General features: G+C 38.1%; 2 protein-coding genes across 7 annotated transcripts in view; both read left to right on the forward strand.

Annotated features, from left to right (window-relative positions):
* The window catches only part of lrch2 (leucine-rich repeats and calponin homology (CH) domain containing 2), a 61,550-nt gene extending 46,570 nt beyond the window's left edge, over positions 1-14,980 (forward strand). For all 4 annotated transcript variants that reach the window (XM_039649998.2, XM_039649999.2, XM_039650000.2 and 1 more), the window contains 6 exons: positions 1,078-1,131; positions 2,746-2,809; positions 7,635-7,747; positions 9,941-10,078; positions 10,272-10,349; positions 11,139-14,980. In XM_039649998.2, the coding sequence (XP_039505932.2) occupies positions 1,078-1,131; positions 2,746-2,809; positions 7,635-7,747; positions 9,941-10,078; positions 10,272-10,349; positions 11,139-11,258 (567 nt within the window). In that variant the 3' untranslated portion in view covers positions 11,259-14,980. The remainder of the gene's footprint in view (positions 1-1,077; positions 1,132-2,745; positions 2,810-7,634; positions 7,748-9,940; positions 10,079-10,271; positions 10,350-11,138) is intronic.
* A 1,156-nt stretch (positions 14,981-16,136) lies between these two features.
* Positions 16,137-25,713, forward strand: il13ra2 (interleukin 13 receptor, alpha 2). Of its 3 annotated transcripts, none has more exons than XM_039650166.2 (10): positions 16,137-16,226; positions 18,055-18,175; positions 18,651-18,802; positions 19,516-19,669; positions 21,139-21,259; positions 22,114-22,298; positions 22,463-22,614; positions 24,555-24,711; positions 24,967-25,087; positions 25,201-25,713. In XM_039650166.2, exons 2-10 carry the CDS (start codon positions 18,070-18,072, stop codon positions 25,298-25,300), a joined length of 1,248 nt encoding a protein of 415 aa, XP_039506100.2. In that variant the 5' UTR covers positions 16,137-16,226; positions 18,055-18,069; the 3' UTR covers positions 25,301-25,713. The 3 variants fall into 3 exon arrangements, with proteins under 3 accessions (XP_039506100.2, XP_039506098.2, XP_039506099.2); XM_039650164.2 differs by having other exon boundaries at positions 24,955-25,087; positions 25,201-25,500; XM_039650165.2 differs by lacking the exon at positions 16,137-16,226 and adding an exon at positions 17,490-17,948 and having other exon boundaries at positions 24,955-25,087; positions 25,201-25,500.
* The last annotated feature ends 1,460 nt before the right edge of the window (positions 25,714-27,173 follow it).

Raw genomic sequence — 27,173 nt, forward strand, 5'->3', positions numbered from 1 at the left:
GCAGTTTTGGGTGTTGCCTGCAAATTGCCGTGTGCAGTCGTAACCTGAACATCCACTTTTCATGCAGTGTTGAGATCTTGTTTATCTTCATTTTATGTTATCACTGTAGGAATTCCAGGACTGTTATGGGAATTGTTCTAGAGAATATGCTCTCATTCTTTGCCGTGGAAAGTGTAGACGATATGCTGATAATTCAATTTTTGTTTTGTCTTTTATATGACGTCTTACTCTCTTTTCCAAAAAAAAAAAAAAAATAGTTTTATTGCTTTTCTGAATCAAGTCTCTGCTTCATAAAACAGTTAAACATTCACAGCCATTTGTTTAACTTTCAACTGAAATTAATTAATTTAAAACAGTGAGGAATGTTTGAGACCTAGAGGAAAAAAATTAATGGTGGAGCTGAAATAATGAGTAGGTTTCCAAGTCAAGAGAGAGTGAATCAGTAAGGGGAATCAGTTTGGATCAGACAGGTATACAGCTTTCCACATAAGAGTGAAATTAGGAAAAGAAACTGTCTGTGTGTGACTAACAGAATCGACCTAAAACTGGTGTCAGATTTATGCCTTCCTAAATCGGTTCTTAAGATGCGATTGGACAAAGAACATGAACATAAACCGATTATTATTGTGCTAATGTGTAAGGATCTATCTGATCAAACAACATCCTTTTTTATGTGATCAAGCCATGCCATGATAATGCCATGATAATAAAACTAGTGAGGGATAAATCAATTTTTTTTAAAAATCAATTTTGCAATCAGAATTTATGTCAGTCCAAAAGTATAAATACTGTGTATTTAATATAAAGCAAAAAATAACTTCTGTACATTGATATGTAGTGTTTGGGCATTTGGCACCTTTTGGTCCAGACTATTTCCAGCCATTCAGTTTGGAAGTGGTGACTTTTTTGTGTGCAACATACATCAGACTGTCTGTCAACGTGAGTGTGGGCACTTTGTCTGGGGCAGTAAATCCCTTATTTCAGACTAGACCATTTACTGCATTTTTGATGTTAAAGGCTGAAAAAAAAAATCTGTCACAGATCTGATCTTCTGGTTCCCTGTGTTTCTCATTTCAGTACAAGTGTCAAAGTGCTCGAAGAAACTCAAGTGGCAACGACAATGATTGTGAGGTGAGACTTTGTATGTGTGACTGTCTGGATTTCTCTGCTTGAGTGTCACTGTTTTATTGGGTTTCCACAGTCATGAAAAACCTGGAAATATCAGGGAATTTCTATAATTGTGATATTTAGGCTTGGTAAAGTAATGGAAATGTTATAGAAATTCACTCTATGCACCCAATGCCCATAGTTGTGATCCCATAGAATATATATATCCACCACAGAAATAAATATAGTAATAAATAGCTACTTTTACATGGAGCTCTTTTGTTTCAATCAGAATGAATTCATTCTGATTGATGAATCCGAACGTAGTGTTTACATGAACGCTAAATAAAGTGATTGGGTTGATGTGCACGTTTATGTCACAAGCTTCAAATCGGAATAGATTATATTTACATACGTACAATGCACAAATATACGGATTTTCCCGCTACATGGGCAAACTATTCTTCTGCATTATTTAATATTCCTCTATAGAGGCTTTGTGCCATGCTGCTTATATTTATCAAACAGAACGCCTCTTCCCGTGCCAAAAACAAGGCCTCTGTGAATGAGAGTCTAAAACAAGGACTGGTGGGAGGTTATCCTGCTCCACTTCAAAGATGATGAGCAGAAGGATAATTTGAGAATGGCATGACAGTCAATTGAAACTTCATTCAACAACACTAGCTCGTTCCACACGTCATACGACATTACACCATCTCTACATCATTGCACATGCGCAGTACTTTCAAGATTCGGTTTTCAATCCGATCAAATGTTTGTTTACATGTCCTCTCGTTCGGATTAAAAAAATTTTATTAGAAAAAGTTTACACCACTCCTTACAATCTGAATGAAATTTTAATCGAATTTGGCCAATACATTCCGTGGGTGTCATGTAACTTTTTCTTATTACGACTCTGCTTATAGTTTGATTACGATCAGATTATTAGGGTCTATATATGTTTATTTCTCTAGTTATGCTCAGCTTTTCATAATATTTCATCAGTTACAACTTTGCTCTTTTGTCAGTGCAGTCAGTAAAGTTTATTGGAAATTCATTGGAAACCTTGGTTTTGTAACCCTGTCTGTGTCACGGTTCGGGTTGTGTAGAGTGGAGTGAGGACTCAAATCCAGAGTAGATTTAAAGCTTTTAATTAAGTGAAACATAAATCAAACAAACCAAACAAAAGAAATCCAGGTCTCAAAACTAAATCCAAAGACATGACGTGGCAGGTACACAACATAACCATACCATTAACAACGAACGAGCACAGGACAGCAAACACAGGAAGGCTAAATAGGCAGGCAACAATGAGGTAAACGAGGATAACAGGTGGGACAATTAAACCAATGATCAGATAACAAGGGGAGGGATCAGACAACGACAAGAGCACATGGCTCAACATAACAAAACTCATGTGCATAACAAAGACAGGACAGACATGTGACAGTCTGACTCTGTAAAAGTACAATTTAACATTCACAAAGTTCATGGAGGTAGGAAACTTCTGTGTAAAACATGTAAAACCAACCATCTCTGTCAGCAGAAACTGAATCCATGTCATAATTCAGGATTGTTTCAGGAATGTTTGCCGTGTTTACAGTTTTTTCCAGTGTGACAATGCCTGTGTTTTTACAGGAGGGAATGCGGTCTAATGAGTTCACCACAACTCTCACTGTCTTTGGCCTGAAACCAAGATCAGGTAAATCTTTGGGCCTATTTACACATATTACTTAACGCATTTTTACTGATCAGATAGCTCACAGAGTTCACGTCATTAACTGCAACAGATTATTGCGGTTTATTGCACTGCAGTTTATTTATCATAACTGTGTTGTTGAGCTTTCAGGATGTGATGCGTCACAAACCACCACCTGAAGTGGTGTACAGTAAACATTGTCTTTTCAGATCTGATTGCTATCTTGTTTTGTCTTTTTGTTTTTAATCTTGGTGATGATATTGCCAATGTTTGCTAGCATTTGCTTTTCAGCGCAAGTAAGAAATGAAAAATGTAGGTGTTAGACTAAAAAAATGATATTTTCCTATTTAAAACAGTTTCCAGTAAATACACAAGCATCATGTCTGAAATCGTCTTTAAAGCTCTTTACTACATTAACAGTGGTTTTCCCACAGATATCTTATTTAGAGACTGCATTCTCTCTTTCATTTCAAAAATACCTTTGTTTAATGGAAATTTAGAGCTCAAGAACAGCATTTCTTTGGAAAGATATCGTCTTGAACTTTTGTCTTGAACTTTAGTTATACCAAGGCTTTTTTCATGACTTTTGAATTCAGTGGAATGCACAAGGAAGGCCTGTGCTTCCTGTCTCACAGAAAACAATGGCAATTGAGCAAACTTTTAGGACCCCTCTAAAAAGAGCTGAAGAGGAAGTCACACTTCTAGTGGAATGTGTAAGTTTATCCAGGGGAATCTCGCCCGAATCTCTATGAGCGGAAATAGCCGCGACATATACTCTGAGAGTGGTAGTGGCTGCTCCAGAAGCAAACGTTTCTTGCAGAAATTCCAACACTGAGCCAACTGGGCAGCTAACTGGGTTCTTAGCATGTGCTGAGCACCATGACTCAAACACCCTCCACTTGGAGGAATACAGCCTCCTTGTAGAAGGGGCTTTCGCACTTGCGACGGTTTCTTGAACATCAATTGGGAGACCAAAGCTTAAAGCTACCGGCCTCTGATGGGCCAAATGTCCAACTTCCAAATGTCGGGGCGAGGATGCCATATCCTGCCCTGGACTTGGGAAAGTAGATCCTCCCTGACCGGGATTCCAGCAGAGGAATGAGCTTCGAAAATCCCGGTTGAGACGGACCGAATGGGGCTATAAGGAGGTGCCTCTGCTCTCCCTCACTCTGAACAGAACCGCCTCGATCAACTTGATGGGCGGGGAAGGCATAGAGCTTCTGCATCAGTCACAGGTGAGCGAATTCACTGACTCAGGGAGAACCAAGGGGGTAATCCATCAGCCGGAAGTCGAAGCTGCCTCCGGGGGCCGCCATTGTAGCGGGCTATCACCTGCTGTTAGCATCCCATTGACTCCCATTCATTTTGGCGTCACTTTGACAGCGAATAACTTTACATCTGATGCGTCCAAAGACTCCATTTATCCATTATTTATTTCTAAAGAAACACGACAATGTATAAAAGGCTCCATTACTTTGTATGTTACGTTATGGCCACGTAGAAGTCGTTCTTGTAAAAATAGGCTAAAAATTGCATCATAACCCACTCGACTGTCCGTCGCACAGTAGAGAAGTTACCGTATAGACAGGAGGAGAAGCTTGCACAGCCTCGCAGGCAATCTTTTACTGTCTAAAGTCAGCCCATGGCATAGATAGAAGAAAAATGATAAAATAATTAATCGGAGTACTTACCAAAAGTTGCTCCAGGTCGCGCTTCGCCGTCTCTGTGCACGATTAAAATTTGTCTTGACGCAGCTACTCAAAGATTTACAAATGTCAGTCAGTTTGCTCATGTGACTTCTACGTCGTCAAGCTCAGTTTGAGCCTGCGCAGAACGCTTGGCTATCAGGAAGTGGCCATGTTGAGCTTCAACCCTCTCCGTTGAAATCAATGGGGTCGCTGTGTCCATTTCTTTTACTGTCTATGGGGAGAACCAGAGTGGGCATTGGGACGACTCCTGAGATGCAAAGAGGTCCACTTCCGCTTTCCCGAACACCTCTCAGATCAGGGCCACCGTCTGGCGGTTCAACATACATTTCTCTGACCTGAGCTTCTGCCTCGACAGGAAATCTGCTGTGAGGTTTAGAATCCCTAGAACACTGAACTGCCCTCAAAGAGAGGAACTTGTTCTGGGACCACAGGAAGAGGTGACACGCATGCTAAAATGAGACAATCGTCTTGGTAATTGAAAATTCAGATGCCCTGGAGATTCAACGGGGCCAGAGAAGCATCCATACACTTTGTGAACGTCCTCTGTGCTAGAGCAAGGCCAAAGGGGAGCACCCTGTATTGGTACACCCTTTCTCCAAAAGCAAACTTGAGGAACATCCTGTGTCGTCGTATGACCTGGATGTGGAAATATGTATCCTTGCGGTCTACTGTCACAACCAAATTCCGGACAGAATTTCTAGGCACAGCCAGGGGCCGGAGAGTGTCAGGTTTGGGGACCACGCAATTTTGTCTCTGCTTTTTGCGGATGATTTTGTCGTGTTGGACTCTTCACACCAGGACCTTCAGCAGGCACTGGGACGGTTTGCAGCCGAGTGTGAAGCGGCTGGGATGCAAATCCAAGGCCATGGGCCTCAGTCGGAAAAAAATGGTTTGCTCACTTCAGGTTGGTGGAGAGATCCTTCCTCAAGTGGAGGAGTTTAAGTATCTTGGGGTTTTGTTCACGAGTGAGGGAAGGATGGAACGGGAGATTGACGGACGGATCAGTGCAGCTTCCGGTCTGTTGTGGTGAAGAAGGAGCTGAGCCGCAAGGCAAAGCTCTCGATTTACCGGTCAATCTATGTTCCTACTCTCACCTATGGTCATGAGCTTTGGGTCATGACCGAAAGGACAAAATCCCGGATACAGGCGGCCGAAATGAGCTTTCTCCGCAGGGTGGCTGGGCGATACCTTAGAGATAGGGTGAGAAGCTCGGCCACTCGGGAGGAGCTCAGAGTAGAGACGCTGCTCCTCCACATCGAGAGGGGTCAGCTGAGGTGGCTAGTGGCGTGCTGCCCCCACGACCCAGCCCCAGATAAGCGGAAAAGAAGATGGATGGATGGAATAATCGAACTTTGATGCCTCTTATAGTGATTATAAATTACTATGTATTATTTACCAATTTAGTTATGCAATTTACTAATGCTCACACTCGGTCTCTCCCACGTGCTGTCGCTTGCACGCAAACACTCTCGCTCGCACGCAGACACTCTGCACTTTCTTGGACACTTGGGACCAGATGTACTAACGTTTTTGTGCCCACTTCAGTATTTGTTTCGCAATATGCGCATTAAATCATGGTGAGTTATGTACGAATGGGAAGCACCGAGATGAAAGCGCAGACTGCCTGTTGCGGGAACTGAAAATGGCAAAATGTGATTTTCGTGTCATGTATAAGCATTCATGGTATGGTCAAGGGGAAAATGGGAGTGTCACATAAAGAGATGGGAGGGGAAGCGTAAACTGCACCTAATTATATTCTGCGTTATGTACAGAAAAAGCAGGTGAAAGCACGCCTCTATTTTGCACTGAAATTCTTCGCCCTTTAAAAGCAGGTGTAATTAAGTTAGGAAGCAAATTTCCTGGCATATGCCTCCTGGTGAAATGGCAGCAGTAATTCGGTAATTCAGTTGAGTGAAAACTAAATCATTAAGCGTTACAGATTAAGCAGCTATGCAATATTACATTTACAGGAAGAAATCAGCGTTCACATTCCGTTCCAGCAGTTGTTAAACTCCTCGCTACATTACAATTATTGGCATCGGGATCATTTCAAACAGTCATCAGCATCAGCAGTGAGAGGAGGAGGTCCATTCAATGACGCATTTTAAATATCACTCGATCACACTAATTTGATCATGGGAAGCCAAAATCGTGATTGTGATATAAAATTCGATCAAACGTGCAGCCCTACAGCATATAGACATCAACGAAACAAATCAAAACATGCTTCTCTATATTTTTTGTTCATGTAAATTAGGCCTCATACTCTAGCAATGAAAAATGTGCTTACCAAGTACTGTTGAAATATGGAGAAATTAAGTGTGGTTGTTTAAGCCTTTTAATGGCCATGTAATGTAATGTAATTTCATCCAGTAAATAACTGTCTGGCTTGAACAAAAATTCAGCTGAAACAGCTGAAAACCATTTGAAACCGTATATCCGAGTCTATATCTGAGGTCATTTATGTTTTTTTATTCCACATCAAAGTGTTTTAAAGCAGATTTATTTGTTTAAACCAGGACTGCAACAGAATTTGTATAAAAATGTGATGCGATCTGGGAAAACCCACCACATGGTGAAATTTGACATATTACAGGTTTTGATGCCATATGAAAACTGGGTTCAAGCCCTTTCCAAATCTGTTTTTATTTCTTTTATCATTTCTCTAACAAAAGTTATGGTTATCTGAAGTCGGCTGATCGCTATTGTGAGAAAAACAGGTTTAATTAACGGTCACGTCCTGCTAGCGGGACGACTGGTGCTCCCTTTTTTATTGCCTTTTTACATATCAGATATTTTAGTAATCAACATAGATTAGGTACCATTCGAAAGCTTACAAACTCAAAATACAACCTGTGAAAAGTGACATTCAATCTATATTTAGACCTTACTGAAAACGTACCAGCGCGACATCTGACGGGTTTTCCCAGATCGCATCACAAATATGAATTAAACTTCCCCTGTTATAAGCTAATGCTAATGAACAGACAGGAGACACTGAATGACCAGGTTTACACAGTGTGCAGACTTAAAGATTTACCAGACTCAAAGATCAGACAGGTTAATTGTTAATGGAAATGAAAAGAAACATGATGATAATGACTGCATTTACTACTCAGCCTTCTCCCGTGGAAATCGTCAAGACTTAAGCTCCACAGACCCAAGCTTTACCATGAGGAGAAAGATGGAGCACCTCAGGGAGGAGATGGAGCAGATCGGACTCCTCCGGCAGGTCAGAATTCCCCTATAATATTCCTCTGTCATATTTTACAAAGTTAAAAAAGATAATCAAAAATACTTGATTCATATCTCTTGGTAAGCCAAGTTAAACAGACTCAAAAACATGCTCTGTTTTTAATTTTAGCCTAGAGGTTTATTTAGGTAAAAAATCTTTTTAAATTTATTGTCAGTGTTTTTAAAATCCACTTGTCATTACAGTTATTTCTTGCTTTGTTAATTGGACAGTTCTTTGGACAGTCTTCTATCTGCTTTATGTTTCTACTTGTCTCTGGTGCTCTCATCAGTATTGTTAACTGTACTTGTCAGGTCATGATGTAAAAAAGGGACGCTCTTTCAGGCAGTAATACATACCATGTAATTAGACAGGTGTGAACAAATGTTTCTTATTCAGTTCTTAGGAAAGGGATGAAGATGAAGTGTTGAAGAGCTGTATAATAATAATAATAAAGCTTTATTCCAGATACAGTTCCATATAACGCATACATACATAAATACATACATAAAAAATGTACATATTACCCTATAGGATATACAGGCTATTGCACCAATGTCGTCTTAACCTAGAAGTCTATCTAGATTGAAGTGTAGAAGTGTACAGCCTTCGAGAGGACTGACTAGGGCTTCAATTATTTGGTTCACTGACTTGTCCAAGCGACACATAAAAACAAACATCAGTTGTCTTAAGTATATGGGGTTCGCTATTTGAGTCATTGCCCCTTTAGAGCAGTTTGGTCCCTTATTGTGTAGGGTTTACTATTACTTTATACTAGGATATACAGTTGAAACCAGATATTTACATACACTTCAGTACTTTTTCTCTTTTAGATCAATAAATATTAACATATTTTTTGCATTTGTTAAATCTCAGAATCGAGCGAGGGATCATTTTTTGTGTTTTTCATCACTTTCAACAAAGTCAGAAGTATACATACACTAAGTTTATTGTGTCTTTAAGTTTATTTTATATTAAACTTATTTTAAGTTTATTGTGTCTGAGCTTAAGAAGCTTCTGATAGGTTAATTGATTCCATTTGAGTTAATTGGTGGCACACCTGTGGATACATATAAAGGCACACCTCAAACACAGAGCCTCTTTCTTTGACATCATGGGAAAATCAAGAGAAATCAACCAAGACATTAGGAAAAGAATTGTGGACCTCCATAAAGGATTTGTTCACTTAAAAAAAAAAAAAAAACGACACCAGATGATGAATAACGGTTTTATCTAGCGAAACAATCTGTCATTTAAAAAAATAAATAAAAAAGTTTGTTTTATAAGCACAAATGCTCGCCTTGCTCTGTTCTGTGATGCGCGTTTGTGACTAATCTGTTCGAACTCATTCATCAAAATGAACAAATCATTTTTCGAGTCATTTCGTTCGTTGAATGAAGGAAATGAATCGAAAAAGATTTGTTCATTTTGATGAGCGAAATGATTCTTGAGCATCAAATCAACATATTAGAATGATTTCTCAAGGATCATGTGACATTGAAGACTGTAGTAATGATGCTGAATATACAGTTTTGATCACAGGAATACATGACACTTTAAAATGTATTCAAATAGAAAACAGTTATTGTAAATTGTAACCATATTTCACCATATTTCTGCTGTATTTTGGAACAAATAAATGCAGACTTGGTGAGCAGAAGAGACATCTTTTAAAAGAATTAAAAAATCGAATCGATCTAAATCTTTTGAACGGTAGTGTGTATTTATACACTTTTTCAGCCCATGACACACACACACACACACACACACAAAGTGAAATGCTTGCTTGTCTTTGCTTATGATTTCCGGTCATGTCCAGCTTCCACCTCTTCAGCTATGTCTTGGTGGTGAAGAGCGAATGTGATAGCAGGAATGACTGAACAGAGGATGGAGGTTTAACACATGGATGATTCTGTAACGCTTCCTTTTACATTACAGTACTTACAGTGTACTTACCTAGAAAGTACTGGCTAATATAATGTAAGTACATGGAACAGGGGTAGGTTTAGGGGTAGGTTCAGGATTAGTACTAGTTTTTACCCAGTAATTGTAGTTACTAAAATAAGTACATAGTATTTACATGGGTAACTGGACTGTAAAAGGAAGCGTTACCGATGATTCTTGGTTCATTCAAATGATATAATGGTCTCTTATTTGGATTTAAATTGATGGGGTTTTTTTTTTTTTTTTCAGAACCTTGAGTCTAGATTGAAGGTTTTGTTGCCAGATGATGTGGGTGCTGCGCTGATGGATGGTGTTGTTTTATGCCATCTGGCCAATCACATTCGTCCTCGTTCCGTGGCCAGTATTCATGTTCCCTCCCCTGCGGTGGTAAGTCTCACTGAATGTTTCATTCAGACTTTCTTGGATCTCCTTTTCTTTAATTCAATTTCTTAGAGTATTTCTGGGTAACTTGTTTGATGTTGTGTGGATCTGTTTAGTGCAAGATACTCTACTCTGAAGCTGTACTAAAGAAGTACTGAAGGTTTTTATAAAGGACATTGTCTTTGTGTGTCTTTAATAGCCAAAGCTGAGCATGGCCAAGTGTCGGCGGAATGTTGAGAATTTTTTGGATGCTTGTAAAAAGCTAGGAGTGACACAGGTATGTTTTCATCCGATATCTGCATTTGTTTTATTATATAATTTGATATTGAATATTTTATTGATTCTACATATTTTAAAATGACAACATTCTAGTTTTTACTTAAAGAGATATTGATAGATGTTGAAGTTGTGCATTCTTGCCAAAAAAAAAAATCAGTTGAATGTTTATCTAAAATGTCATACAATACTGTATATATTGTATATTTAAGGTTATACAATACAAAGCTTAAGACAATACAATACAAAGTACAATACAAAGCTTAAGAATATACAATACAAAGTATACAAAGCTTAAGGTCAGTAAGTTTTTTTTTTTAATTAATACTTTTATTCAGCAAGGACGCATTACATTTATCAAAAAGGAGCGTAAAGCTATTTATACTGTAAAGGTTTCCATTTCAAATAAATGCTGAATCTTAACAAAAAACATATCATGGTTTCCACAGTAACATTTGGCAGCACAGCTATTTTTGACATGCATGGATAATAATATAACATTTTCTTGAGCAGCAAATCATCAAATTTAACTGGAGTAATGACTCCTGAAAATTTTGCTTTCACATCACAGGAACAAATTTAATTTTAAAATGTATTCAAATAGAAAGCAGTTACTTCAAATCACAATATTTCACAATATTGCTGTATTTACTGTGTTTATGACAAAAAAAAACTTTTGAACAGTAGTGTACATTATAATGTTGTAGTATTTAAAAATATGTTGTATTTTTGTTTTACCGTGTTATTTATCAATATTTAAGCTTACATTTGCTTTTGTGTTCATGAACAGGACAAGTTGTGTTTGCCACATCACATCCTGGAGGAGCGAGGTCTGGTGAAAGTTGGTGTCACTGTACAGGCACTGCTAGATCTTCCATCGTCAAAGCCCAACCAACTTTCAACCATGTAGCATCGCTGCATCATGGGACGTCCACTTAGCATCCCTTTACCCTGCCTTACCACCTCATCCTCACTCTCAGTGTTGTTCTTTGACCTATCATGTGGAGGTCATGACCCTTCACCCTAACTCAACTGTGGTGAACAGGCCGGCTTCCCCCTACCTCTTATAAGTCTCTATGGAGGAGACTAGACTTTTTAAAGCTCCAATATTGTGCCCTATTGGAGGGTAACTGTACGTTGAAGCCACACATTTAATTCTGGGGGGAAATATCTGTTTCTAGTCCACGACTGGCTGTGCCGTCTTAATGCTGGACACCTCCGTCTTCTTTCTTTTGTATCTCCTTCTCATTTCTCTCGTGGTTGCTCTTCTCTTGGACCGGTGAGCCCAACAATGGGTGAGGACAGGAGAAAAGTATGCAGCTTTCTGGCTGATTCTGGAGCAGAGGGAAGGTTTTATTTCAGTGCCACTCCAGCTCTCTCCTGTATGAAGTCACTAAGAGCCGTCAGTCATCTCGTTACATTCTGTCTGTTGTTTCCTGTCTGTCTGAGGAAATAAGTAAGGAAGAGACGTGTTGAATTGCATGTAATCACAAACAGACCGACAATGAGGACACCTGGAAGGACCGACAAAGATGTTACCATAAAGGGATCATGGCTGTCATAATTGTTAATTTACTGCATTTAGGTGAGTCATTTGAAGTGCATTAGAAAGTGTTAATTTCTTTCTGCATGCCTGCACTGTTTTGTTTGAAACGTGAAGACACTGTTCATGTACATACGAGACAAAGGCTTGTTTATGTTCTTTTACATACTTGCAAATCTTTGTTCTTTTTCATATTATTGCTTCAGTTCTCGTGAACAGCCTGCGTGAGGAATTCACAACAGAATTCCATTGTAAAAGAATTTTTAGTGTTTGTTGCGGGTATCAGCACTAAAAATAGGCCAGTTTTAATTATAGCAACACCTAATTATAATCAGAGTAGAAACAGTCCATTTATAATTGATACACACTTGATTATATGGATTTTAATTTACAATCATCTAAAGGATTGATTTAAAAAATAATCTCTCACAGATAAACAAATCTGAAGAATCTTTACCTGGAAAATGTAATAAAGCATTTGATGTCCTGCAGTTCGTCCGTAAACTAAAGATGTTTAGACATTTTAGTATGTACAAATAATTTTTATTTGTTTTATCAAGGAATTTATTTATTTACCTTTTATGTACTTTTGTATGTTTTATTTATTTATTTAAATTCTGTGTACTTCTTTATCAACCTCTTAAAAACATTAACTATTGCCCAAAAATCAGCAATAACATTCAAATCGTCTTGAGGAATTTGGAGGTTTTGGAGGTCACTATCTTGCCATTTCTGCGTTTACAGGCACATCAGAAAGCCATTTGTTGTGAGTAAGCTAATAAGGGTCAGATGAGAAAGAACCGTTCACATTTACATGCCCGGTTTCATCGCATTACTTGCGCATGAGTAGTTTTTATGTTACTTGAATTGTGCTGTTTTTGTAGCCCGGGTTTCCCCATGCTGCCTTGCCGCAGCGCGATTGTATTTATTAGCCTGGACACACCATGAACTAAATTTTCGTCTGAGATAGGGAACCAATCACGGAACGAGGAGGGAGCAGCAAGACGATGACGACGTATATGCAATACACCGAAGCAGTTTGTTTATATCTATGGATCCATCTTGGCAGCGGACGCAAAGTTACCTTTTGATACAGCCTTTCCCAAATCTCTGACCCATCGTCTTCTTCCTCGTCTAATTTTCTGTCGCTCTACACATTGTCACCTGGTATCATAGAACCGATTGGCTATTATGTGCTATGTACAGGCGCATTTGATAAACATTCGTAGCACCCAATAATATGGCTCAGGGCATTTGTAAACCGCCTCAAATACGAGAAAATAAACGTGGTTTCCAGATCACGTCTCATTCTCAATGATACATGGTCTGGCGTTTGAAAAAAAAACATAAGAATGCTGCTTATGCGTTTTCATGACTGCATAATCCACTTTCTCATTACGTTTATATGAAAGTAAGAAAATGGCCGCTAATACAGAGCATGTAAACCCCAACCTTCGTGTCTTAGCCTGCTTTCTCGTATAAACGGATTTATAGTGGGCATGTACTGTCATTGAGCATTTGCCTTTTTTTAGCCTTGTCTGCTCACTCATTTTCTGTAACACTTTTCCGATCTAGAAAAAAATGTAGGGCGGGACTTGATTTTGTCAATTAGGAATTGATTGGGGGCGTCAAAGATGCGAAGTCGTTGCTGCAGGAGGGAGGGGAAGTGCACATGGATGATGCGCACAGATAAATCTTTAAAAATAAATACTGCTGTATTACATTTGTCGAATTTTATTTCATGGTGACTTCAATTTTAGGCTTGTCTATCTATATCGAAGGTCTAGTTTACAATCTTTTACCATACATGATTATTTGCCATATTTCCTTGTGAAAACTACAGCTATGTTTTGCCTACTATTGCTGTCATGTCTGAATAACTACTTCTAGCACATCTTGGAAGTTAGCCTACTTGTTGGTGTTTTGAAGAGTCTGATTATGTATGCCTTCCAAAACCTCACAGTATGCTCACCTGGCAGTAGGAGCAGCTGTTGGAAACTTTTCTTGGGAAACGAGTTTTGGGCGCTAAAATGTGTAATGATTCACTCCCCTACCCTGGCCTAGTCCATGTACAGTAGCATAGCAGCTTGCTTTTGATTCAGATCCAAAGCATGGTGATGTATTTATGACAGCAATTCATCAGGGTCCTTGACACAATCTCTGCCAATAATCTAAAATGTTTTCTACAGTTCATCTTAACAAAATATGTTTTTATTACGTTTGATTTGACTCACACCCATTAGATACGATCTGTGAATTCCATGTTAGATCAGTTTAAAGTGTCAGTTTTACATTTGGTTGTTTCTAAGAGTTTCCCTTTAGCCTCATACACATCCATGTACGCTGTCACTTGCGAGATTCTAGAAACTGGTTGCCTGGTACAAGGTATAAACTGCTTACTGCATGCTACTTTTTTATTAATATTCTAGAGTGCTCGGTATTCTACAATAATGACGCAACTGTAGCAGAGATAATCGTTGCCATAAGACCTTAAATTGAAAAATTTAACGCTGAAACGGGTTTTATGACAGTCTTATTGCATTGTGGGAAACGGCTCATTCTTTGTGCACATTTACACTGTGGATTGTGAGGAGGATGACAGTATGCTGTTTTGATGAAAGCCATTCTCATGTTATTTTTTGTCCCCTTTCACAATCTCCATTGTAACGAAGCTTTGAAATAATCTCACTCGTCGTCAGCTCTGATCCTCATTCATGGTGAGAAAATGTTCAGTTCAGTTTGTAAAAAGAAGTGTTGATTCAAAAGAAATAGACTGGTTGTATACTGTATGTATAGATGTTTTTGTATGACAAAACTGGATTGCATGTCTGGATCATACCATTGTTCTTGTACATAATCTCTGTTTCAACACATTAGGATGTTTCTTAAAAAGGAAAACACCCGAAACATTTCAGATGTCAAAATCCTGGAATAAAATAACATTTTACAGTGTTTCATTGCATCCTTGACCTTTGCTTTGTGCTTCTCCTTCACTGCAGGAACAATTCTTCATATAACAGGGGAGAAAATACCGACCTCTGTAAGTGTCAGACTGTAAACATCAAGCAATAAATTTGACCATTCATCTGTCTGTGTCTGCTAAATGATTCAATCCATTTCCAAAGAAAGCTTTCCAAAGAAATCTGTCTTCCAGAGAATCAATCACAGAGAAGGCACAGGTTCAGGAAGGAAGTGTTGTTTTCTCAAATTGCACTCATGAACAAAGATTAGTAGACACTATTATTCAGCTTTCACGTTTGGGAATTTTTTTGGTCAAACCGCAGTGTAGCAGAATAATTTGAATCATTCAAAACCTCTATAGGCAAAAGTTTTTGATTTATTATGAGAGACATGTAGGGCTATTTATGAGTTATGAACCCATTTACTGAAGCTTTAAAAATCTTGAGAAAGATTGTTACTGCAAATATTTTTTTACTGCAAGGCTATGTATTCTTGAATTTAAGCCATGTTATGGATACTATATTTGTACTCCTAAAAGCACTAGCCTATATATTAGTATGAATTAGTCTATAATAATGAGGGAATTTGTGGTCTAGCATAATAAAATAAACTTACAGCCTTAACATATTAAATAGAATAGTGGGCCTATATATATTTTACTAGCTTACACTGTGCATCTGATGATGTTTATTTTGCACATTTTTCTGATATTTCTCATCAGTGGTAACTTGCAAGCATGCTGTTTTCAATCAGCATAAAGCCCAGAGGACAGGACACATATATCATTTACACTTGGGAAAATAAATGTCAAAAACTGCTCAACGTTCATATTCAGCATAAACATCCCCCTGCAAAAAATATATACTGCCTTTTACAGACCATATTGTTGCACATAATGGGGAAAATTGAATAAACAGAGTAAACCCAAACAAACACTTGGCAGTCTAACTAGGGTGATTTACAGGACAACACACCGGCGGAACGCCAGAACAACACAAACGCTCTGTGTGAACTGAGCTGAAACAATAATCCTTTGTTTCAAATCATTCACCTCGAACGAGCTGTTCAACCAGTTTACTAAATGACAAAACCACAAATATTTAATTAAATTTTACCTGTACCAATTGAAATGCTGTACAAATTGTGGCATGTATGCCGTTCAAGAAAAAAAGCCCCAGCTATATTCGAGACAGTCTGTAAATAACCGTGTTATTACCATAGGGTTATTACACGCGCGCGCAGACGCACAATGAGTCACTCACACTAGAGAGCGCTGTTCCTACAACGTTTAAGAGCCATGAGATGATTTCATTCAGTCCAAAGGCAACTATTTGATCTCATACCATCAGAAGTTTCTATCACAGGACAGTGAAAGTGAGTATATTTCTTGTGATATTTTGTACTATAGTAGCTTTTTGTTTGTCGTATATGGATATTTTGATTTCCACTTTTCACAACATTTTCAGATCTACTTTATTTAAATATGCTGTATATAGTTTAACTATAAAGTGGACTAATTTATCTGAATTTTATCAACTTTTTTGTGTGAAGATATCGAAATTTACTGTAGTTCAAATCAAAACAGCAGCCTTTATTTTAACACGTTATGCCTATAAGGCAAATATGTATTATAGCCTATTTAATATATAATATTTTCAAAAAACAGAGCTCCTATACAGAGAATAAAAGAGTAACAGAACATATGACACCATTATTTACTCTAGTTCTCTGATCATTATTGTTTAAAATTGTGAATATCTTTTCATTTTGAACATATAAAACAATTATCATATAATATTTGATGTAATATAGTAATATTTGCGTATTTTAATATATTTTTATGTTTACATAACAACATCAACATTTTTTTATGTTATCAACATCCATTTTTTTATATACATGTTCCATTTATAAACTGAATTAATATGGTTTATAATTTGCTTTCCCTTCTATTAAAACAATATATTTCTCTATAAAATCATATTTGCGAATATGTAATATATTTTGAGTTCACCCAAAAATAACCTGCAATCATTATGTGTCAATTTTCACTTTTTTGAAAAACAAATATTTTCTGACATTGAAAGTCAATGTACAGCGAAACTGTTCAGTTACCAACATTTTTCAAAAATCTTTTATGTTTTGCATAAAGAAAGAAAGGTTCATACAGGTTTGGAACGACATGAGGCCGAGTAAATGATGACAAAATTTCCATTTTTGTGTGAACTCAATTTAAGGCTGAGAACTAGCCTACACTATGATGCAGAACAGCTGTTAGGGGTTCACACTGCTGATTTATGCGTCGGACCTACTCTGTAGACTGACCACGAGTTGGTTTTATTTAAACTTTTGCGTCGTTGTCCGCATTGATGCATGCACACAGAGGGAACATATGAAACCCGAGGCAGCGGTTCTAGGAGACCAATCACAGCGCTTGCGTCCGCGTAAAATTATCTTCTTGTTGCATTCTCCAGTACCTCAATGCAGTACATGAGATCCACGGGGAGGAGTCGGATCAAGATCCAAGGTGTGGAGATGGGTAGGATTAGGGTTGGGTTTAGAGGTGGATTTAGGGATCAGGGGGCGGAGTTGGGTAGGTTTAGGTATGTAAGGTGGGAGGATTATCTTGCATTTTTGGAGAGGTGCACGTCAGGGTACGCCCGTTACACACACTCACAGCCTATGACGTAGCTCTGGCGGGGATGTCGACGCAGAAGTATAAATTGGGCTTAAATGTCTCTATATCACGTGGTGTGTTTGTCGTGCAATTTATACGCGCATAGGATACGCATCGGTTAGTTAGGGTAGGTAAAGTAGGCCTAGTGGTGTGGGATGCGTGTGTATAAACGTTTGGGTAGGAGTAGTGGTGTGGGTTGCGTGTGCAGGCCTATTACACGCAAAGAAACTGCGTATCATATGCACGTAAAAACAAATTTTGCGTATAAATTTCACGATAAAACACAATGCGTCCAATAGAGACGCGTTTACTTGAGAACAGGCTGAGATGCCAGCTGACATGATTGAGCAGACCTCACCTGGCTATAACAAACACAGGGACCACACCTTATAGGCTACGTGAGCAAAAGATCTGATTGTGTGGGTGATTCAAACTCTTCCCTTTTTAAGAACACTGCACAATGTAGTTCAAACAAGCTCAAGAGAAGTAAATCCTGTACATGTTCGATGCTTTATCCCTCTCTAGACACAGATAAAGAACATGTTGCTGCTGAATAAGGTTCCTGTATGGCTCTCTGCATTTACTCTGCTTTTGCTGACTCAGGACCCCGTCTCCACATCAGAGGTCGTGGCCTGTGGAGAGGCGGGTAAGTTTCCTGGCTGATTCCAATGAAATGATTAAACAAATAGGCATACTTCTGCTTCTTCTCTTGAGTCAGATCAAATACAAGACAGTCAGTATTTGTTTAAACATAACATTTATCAAAGCTTTAGTAGGTAAACTAATATGAAGCGAATAGTAAACGTATTTAATATTTCTTTATTGTTCATGTTTCCTTTTACATCTGTTCCTTGATTGCCTAACTTTATAGCTTGACCGATTCAAGTTTCAGCATGAGTTTGTGTCGCAGATCTCTGATGAATAGGCTGAATTCACTGGATTTCACAACTGTTCTTCATGGCATGCACACAAAACAGTTTGACTCATGCGACTGACGAGTCTTGAGTTCAGAATTACAACTACTGTAGATGTTTGCTTCAGGTGCTTAGTCTGTCTTCAAGCCAAGTGTTAGAAAAGGGAAACAACATTGTTCATCATAGACATGTATACATTTTCCACAGTGGATCCACCTGCCAATATCGACATAACAGACCCTGGCTTCCTGGGTTACCTCAGTATTCACTGGACTCGGCCAGCCAGCCTTCAGAACCTCACAGATTGCACTGTACGATATCAACTCCGATACTATGACACCTACGAGGAACGATGGAGGGTAAGGATCCTTGAGAATCAGCAGAACACACTCGTTTATTTTCTTTTCAACAAATAAATATTTACTTCTTGGGCCTTGCCAGCAAAAATGTGTTTCACACTTCACACTTCATGCATGCTTCACTTATCTTTTTAAAATGTTTTGAAAACTTTACGCTCTAACGATTTTAGTTTTATGTTTTGTTGCATTTCCGCGAAAACGGTGTGAACCTGATAGTTTTGTGACTGTTTTACTAAAGCTGTGCTCAGGCATGCTGTAGAAAACTGCTCTAGCATTTCGTCATTGTGACATATATCAGCCATTTCAATCAAGTCTGATTCTTTCTGAACTTTTATACTTGTTATTCACTGAATTATTGGGCCTGTCCAAATACCCACAATTGACTAAAACTTTGTTTTGGAAGCAAACTCAATTTGTAAATTTGCATTTAGAGATTTAATCTAAAAAATGATAAGGGCCAGGCTGGTTTTAAAACCAAGTCTCATTTCATAAATTGCAGTTGATTGAACTGGAAAAGGTCTATTTCGTAAGCTATAATTTAGTGTTCCATTGAACTCCTGAGAATTCAGTCTGAAACTCCTTTATGTCAGAGCCAAAAATAATTTACCACTCTCCCTGCGGACTATATATATTCAGGAGAGAGATATTTGTTGCACAACATCCTTAAATATATTATTTATAACTCAAAACTGCCCTCTTTTTGTGTTGTACAGAGTGTCCGAACAGTCAAGCTGACTTATGCTGCCCAGTTTGACCTTGAGAAACCAGTCATGGTGAGAATGCTCACTGTGTTAAAGTGTGCCTGCACCAATGGGACAGAGGTCCAAGGGGAGGAGACGGAGAGGGTGTTCACACCTGAACGTACAGGTAAAAGGTTTAAAAACTATTCTACCTCACTGAACGAACAAGAGCGAAGACCACATACATCCTTTATTGTTCTTGCCGGGAATCGAACTGAAAACTTCTAATTCTTATATTGCTTTGTAGCTTCTTTGAATTATGCACTCATTAATTTATTAAAATAATTTTACCTCTAAAAAAGTTATTTTGTTAAAAATCATCTCTCATTAAAGGGTTAGTTCACCCAAAAATGAACATTTTTACACAGTTTAAGATATTTTAGATTTAGTCCGAGAGCTGCACTTCCGGTTCTGTTGTCTCTCTGCGTTCACGAGTCCGCAGTGAAAATGATGACGTAAGCCGCTGCTGACATATATCTGGTGTGTCCGTGTATTCAGGTTCAAATAAATATGGCTGGGCAAAAAAATGCAAGTTTTCCTCTGTGTCGAAATCCTTAGAGGTGTTTTTGAAGATTGTTTTGTTTACAGCGTGCGTCTCCCTCAGACTGTAAACGAAACTCGGGCGCACCAGGTAACACGTCAGCAGCGTCACTGAACACGGATTGACAACAGAACCGGTAGGGAATACGATGCTGAATAAAGTCGCAGTTTTTGTTATTTTTGGGATTAAATGTATCTTTGGAAAAATTCTGCGGAAACAAAAAAACTGCTGGCGGAAAAAAGCACATTTTATCAATCGCAACTTAAAACATTTTTTTTTTTGTATCTGATTTTATTCTCCAAATAAACAATAATAAGAAATTCTAGGAATAGAAAAGGTCAGTCAGACAGACTCCACAGGAATAATCAACAAAGCATGTTTATATGTTGGCTTCTTTGTGTTGGTGTAATTCTTCAGACTTAATAAATATATAGTTGAAACATTAATAATTAAATGAAATTGTAACCATCTAAAACTAATGCATGTGAATATTTTCCACTTCTATGTTCCCATGCAGCCTTTTTAATCTAAACTTTATTGCACAAGCAAAAAAAAAAAAAAGCTATTCTAAACATCCATTATGTCTTGTTTACAAGACAAAATGCTTTTGAGGAGTGAAACAGCTGTTGCACTGTTTATATTTGTGTCTTTCTAAGAAATTGGTTTAAAAAAAATGGATAATTGATCGAGTTTGAGGAAATCATGGTTCATTATTCATTTCTTGGCAGAATTGTCATTCTAAAAGTTATCCATACTGTTATAATAGCATATAATAATATTCAATAAAATGGGATCAGTGAATTCAAATCACAATTGAGTATTTCAGTTGTCCAATTGTTAAAGTGCAAAATCTGAATGGAGCATTCATTGTTGCAAATAAATTTCATGTTTATTAAAATGCCTTTGTGTCTTATTTAAAATGGCATTCTGTTTTTATATTATATGCATGTGCCTTACAGCAGTGTCACCAGCAATTCACCTGAGATGTGGCCTTGCTTTCTATTTTGATTGTTTTTCTTTACCAAAACATGTTGTGAACTGTGGTTTTGTCCCAGGTGTGGCAGGGTCAAAAATAAGAGACTTCCATTGCGTCTACTATGGGAAAGAGTACATGGAATGCACCTGGGATTCAGGACCTGTCCAGCCTCCAAATTCACAGCACTACCTCTATTACTGGTGAGCACTTCCATGGGAATGTTGTTTACATTAAACCATTGATTAAGATATTCCAGTTTCACAGATGCAGTAAGGGTTGTTGCACTGTGCCGCAGGGAGAGATGAGGACAGGTTGAAACACAAGTCATTTTTACTTGGAATTACTTGTATTTGATAGAAAATATAGCCTTCAGTGTTCTAATGCAAACGCCTCTGTTGTCTTATCTGTTCCATGGAAGACGAAATGAAGTGCCATGCTTTACACTCATTTGAATTCGGCAAAGTTCAACATAAGCTAATTTGGTTGTGGTCATAGATTAAGCTTGCGGATCTAAGCACATTCCACTGCACTACAGGTCAAGACAGGACTGCTTAGCCGTTTTGTTCTTTCCGTGAAATTGTGTAACAGGTTGCAATACAGTAGATTCTTCCATTTGATGCTAAAATACCATTTATAACTGGTCATACGCTGAGGGGCCATTTACATGACGCCGTTTTCATTTAAAAACTGAAAACGTTTTTATTACGATTATGTTCTTCGCAATGGGATTGTAGTTCTTTCCCTCACTAAAACCGTTAAGTCTTGTACCCTTGTCATTTTGTTCAGTTTTCAAAAACTTTTTTTGCTTCAAATCAAAGTTTATGTTATGATTCACCTCATAGCTGATTGGCTTGGCTCGGCACATGTCTTATAAATCTTTAACAAAGGCTTTTTAGAATCCCTATGGGAAAAATGAATCGAAAAAATACTTCCGCAACCAGGACTACACAAAAATGTATCTTCTAAGATATCTAATCATGCACACAAAACATACAAATCAGTTTTACATTAATATCCCACATTTTTGAATGTGTATGTTTATCTGTTTTTCCAGGCACAGGGAAATGGATGAAACACAGGAATGTCCAGAATACGTCATATTATCTGAGGTTCGGAGAGGATGCAGGATACCTCGAGAATCACTCTTAGAGTTCTCCAAGTTTAATATGTGTGTAAATGGATCCTCTCCTGCAGGAAGTCTGAGAACAGCCTACTTCTCTATTGAGGTCCAAAACCATGGTAAATCCACACTGTTTGTATAACAGAATAAAACCTCAATATGAGTAGTTATTGCACATTTAGCCAACTAGGGAGACGTACATCATGAGCACCTGATCTGACTCAATAGTGAAGTGCATTAGAGAACATTCCTCAGTTGCTTCTCTCTTTCTTTCTCTCTGCAGTAAAACCAGCTGTGGTATCCTCTGTGCACATCTCAGAGATTGATGGACTGTTGAAGTTAAATTGGTCGCCTCCTAGTGGTCTGGTGCCAGAACACTGCTTAGAATATGAGATCGAGAGAAGCACACTAATGGCAAATGACAAAGAACAGCAGGTATTCCAATCATTCTCGTTTTCTTCTCAGCGTCATTAGAGGCCAAGCACCGAAGGTGCGGTGGCACCTATTGTATCTGTTTCCGTTCTTTATTAGGGGCCAAGCACCGAAGGTGCGGTGGCACCTATTGTATCTGTTTCCGTTCTTTATTAGGGGCCAAGCACCGATGGTGCGGAGGCACCTATTGCATTGGTTAGCATTCATTATCATTATTCTTCTTCCACCATTGGAGTCAATGGTAGCCCATAGAACCGCTTGCGGGAAAGTTGTGAAATTTGGCACACAGATAGAGGACAGTCTGAAAAGTCACCAGTGCAAATTTGGGATCTCAAAATCAATCCCTCTAGTGCCACCATCTGTCTAAAATTTCACAAATTTTATGCTAATAACTTTTGAACCATAAGGCCTATCAACAAAATTCTTTTTTCCTCTTCCTGAGCACATGCCGATTTGATCGCATCCTATGACGCCATTTTCCGTCATTAAAAATGGCCGCATTTTTAGCGAAACTCGGTATGGGTCATCAGTACGAAGTTTCGAAACCGCCACCTAGTGGTAAAAATGTTCAAATGCTCATAACTCTGACTGTGGTTGACTTATTTTAACGGGAGTTATCTCGTTGGGTTCCTGAATCGTTGCCGAGTCCAACGATACCAGACTTGACAGGCTCCTGCATATGGTTTGTGCAGCGCAGTAATTTAGCGCTTAAAAAACATTCGCCGATATCTTCAAAACCGCTAGTCCGATCGAGACGAAACCACCATCAGAAGTTTGGAAACAGGTCGCTGAAAAAGATTGCAACCCAAATGCAAAAATATTGAAAGTAAGGGCTATTAAAATTAGCTCAAAGTCATGGCAGTCATTTTTTACGTGTTTTTTTCACATAAATGTCTATAACCCCCCAAGCAAATTGAGATATTTTCACCAAATTTGCACATAAAAAACATTTTTAAAAAATGGTGGGACTGAACCTCTTGGTGCTGCTATAATAGTTCAAGACGTGAAATTCCCATTGAATTCAATACAGTTTTGTGATTTAAATGCTATACACGCGAAAACCATATTCAGCCAAACTTCCTGTCCGCCATCTTTATTTTATTTTTATTTGAAAAAAACCTTCTTTTTCGAACTTCTCTAAGATTTTCTGATTTTCACCAAAATTGAATCAAATCATCTCCAGACCGTGCCGACTATAAGTTATGGATTGCGTGACGATTGACAAAACCATTTTCGTATACCACAGCATCAAAGTTGAGGCATGCTGCCAAAATTACTGTTTAGGCTTTATCTCTGCAATGCCTTCACATTTCGTATGTGTCATTGTCATCTCACTCTGATCACAATGTATCGCTTTCATAACTGCGCCACCTATTGTTCGAAAGTGATAAACCATTAAATCATTTTATAAGTTTCTGTATTTATAATTTAAGCCATTTTGCCTAAATTCATCTTTAAATGTCTTCAATTGATCCTTGACGCAGTTGGTCTGTCACATGTTGGCATGTCTTGTCGTCGTCTTTGTGCTTGGCCCCGGTATTGCTGCTTGCAGCTATATTTTAATGATTAAAATTCTTGGTTCAATTCACAAATTTCAAGTGTTTGTGTTTGTTACATATTTTAGCTGTCTCACATTTACATCGGTGATTGACATTACAGAATAGTCTACAAATAAGCAAATATGAATCAGATGTATCTAAAATGCCTTCAGGAACAGAAAAGGGGAACACTGCTGATAATTCTCTCAAAGTGGTTTTATTGCTTTGTAACATCAATCATTTTTAATCAACACTTGTCGACATGAACAACTGCCATTCAATTCCATTTTATTCTGAATCTTGGCATGAGGCATGAAACCAAAATTTGATTTTGGTTGTGTGCCAAATAAAAAAATACAGAAATCCAGCCTGTCAAAGCTCATGTTATCTTTATTTCTCCTTCAGCAAAGGAAGGTTCTAGAAAATTTAGATCTGGACCTATCTTATGACACCCGGAGAGAAGCAGAAAGTAAGAAAACTTGTTTTCAAGTCAGGTCAAAGGTGAACATGTACTGCGCTGATGGAGGATTCTGGAGTGACTGGAGCCAAAAACAGTGTACAGGTTAGACTTATTGATTTGGGAGTTTTCAAGTAATCAAGCAAATCTGAAATTGAAGTTTGTGATTATTTAAAGACTGTTATTGTGTCTTGATTTAATGTGTTCTTTTAAGCTTTTGAAAATATGTAGGATTAACAAAGCAAGGTCCTAAGATGTGAAGACAGTAGAAAGTATTCTTAGGTTGTAAATAATTGTTTGCATTTTTACAAAACTACTAAGTTTTGATCATGTTTTTTTTTTTCTCAGTGCCACTATCAGAAGAGAAGGAAAGTCAGTACATAAATGGAACATGGAGTAATCTCAGTCTGGTTGGCCTAGTTGTTATTGCCATTGCTGGAGTCATCATCCTCTGTCTTTCATTATGGATATTAAAGAAGATGTGAGTATACAGCAAATAGTGAATACATAAATAGATGCACATGCAGATTATTTTTTAGGTTTATTCTTCATTGATTGAATCTAAAACTTTTGCAAACATTTCTGTCATCACAGCTGCATAAAAAAGACCAGCAAGAAGGACGGCCTATACACTTTGTGCAAGCAGAAGGTCAACGAGACCATGCCCACAATCCTCAGCCCCATTTTCAAGTGATGCTCCCTATGACCTGCTATACTGCATTACCATTCAGGAGTTCTAGACTGCACTAAAATCTTTTCAAGAAAAACTAAAGTGGTTTTAAAGTGACCGCTATTAGGACCAATAATCTTGTGGAACAGACATGTGGACCTGAATGAACCACAGCACTGACCTGAATGTATATGTACCACTTTGTATACTAGTGTTTACTCAAAGTTACTCATAGATTTTTCAAATGCCAATGATCTTGCCAGTTTTGCCTAGTCTTTATTTTTCTAAGAGCTTTTTCTCTGTTTTACCTGGATGTATAGCTTTTTATATTTTAGATTATTTTACTGCTGATTACATCATAAAGAATGAGTAAGACTACATTACATAATTTCAAATACACTTCAAATGTATTATTAAAATAAAAATCTTTTATGATCTGTTTGTTTACATTTTTATAATACATTCATTCAACAAGAAGTCTGTAAAATACCCATTACAGCTAATGCAGTCCACACCTATATACAATTACAAAAATATTTCATTATTGTTCACTTCCTAATCAGAACATAACAGCCCTTCCTGGTGGTCATCACTTCCTGAGCTGACTAAGCCTAGTGAGTATGGTGACTGGAATGATGATGACATTGTCACAGTATGTGCAAATGAAGTACACGGTACACAAGTTATGTACTCCTTCATGCAATAAACCGTGTCATTGTATTCAAAGAAAACTTTGTCGAGGGCTTGAGGCAAAAAGCAGTGTTTTGAGAACGTTCACCGTTATTTAGCTACCATCCTTCAATTGTAAACCTCGGGATTTAATATTGACATCTTGCACCAAGAAGTCATTAAAGAGATACAGTAGATTGATAGATTAGAATATATATATATATATATCGATAGATATATTGTCATTTAATTGTGAATCTTTACTTTAACCACAATTACCCAAATTACAATTTAAACTAAAGGAGCCATTTGTGCAGAGCTAATCTAAGTGAACTATTCCTAATCTCTTGAGCCTAGGACATCTGTGGACAGGTCATCTAGTCAGGACCTCATCTATGACACTTCGGCTTCCATCACAAGGCAGATCTTCGTTACAGGCTGATCCAGCTGACCCATTTTTGTCTTCAGCTGTCCTGAGCAGACAAAGCCTTTCTTGTCAGGGTATGTCTGCGTAATTTTTCCCATCAGCCAGGACCCTTGTGGAACGACAGGATCCATTATGACCACAATGTCTCCAATGGAAAAGCTTCTTTTTGGTCTCATCCACCTCTTTCTCTCCTTGAGTAGCGGTAAGTAGGCTACTCCCTCAGCCATTGCTCCCAAAAGAGGACAGATAGTAATTGCACCTGGCTACATCTTCTCTTCATGTATAGCTCATCCTTACAAAAGATCGCAGGAGGGAGGTGTGGTTTTGACTTTATGAGCAGGATGTGGTTGGGTGTCAAGAAAGTGCTTTGAGGTCATTCGCATCATCAGAGGACTTTGTGATGGGACGACTACTGAGAATGCCTTCGAATTCGCAAAGAATGGTATGAAAGGCTTCATCATCCAGTGTTTGGAGTCCAAGCGTGGAAGAGAGGACCCTTTTCGCAAAACAAATAAGACGCTCCCAAGAAGCTATTTGGTAAGAATGACCGGATGTTTTTCAACTTCAGCAGATCAGGGTCACCTGTTGTCAGTGACTGTCCACGAAGGGCCAATTTTTCCCTTTGCATCTCGGCATAAAAGTATTTGTTTCTTCACCCTCCATTATCATGGCCAATGCTTTCAGAGGCTTCAAGAACCTTTCTCCTTTGGGACAAGGTTAGAGGCACATCTCTGAGTCTAAGCATCTACATAACACAGACATTCTCAGTTTTTTAAAATCTGAAAAGCAGCTTAAAAACAC

The sequence above is a fragment of the Pimephales promelas genome, chromosome 4, assembly GCF_988280905.1.
Source record: "Pimephales promelas chromosome 4, fPimPro1.hap1.1, whole genome shotgun sequence".
Lineage (NCBI taxonomy): Eukaryota > Metazoa > Chordata > Actinopteri > Cypriniformes > Leuciscidae > Pimephales > Pimephales promelas.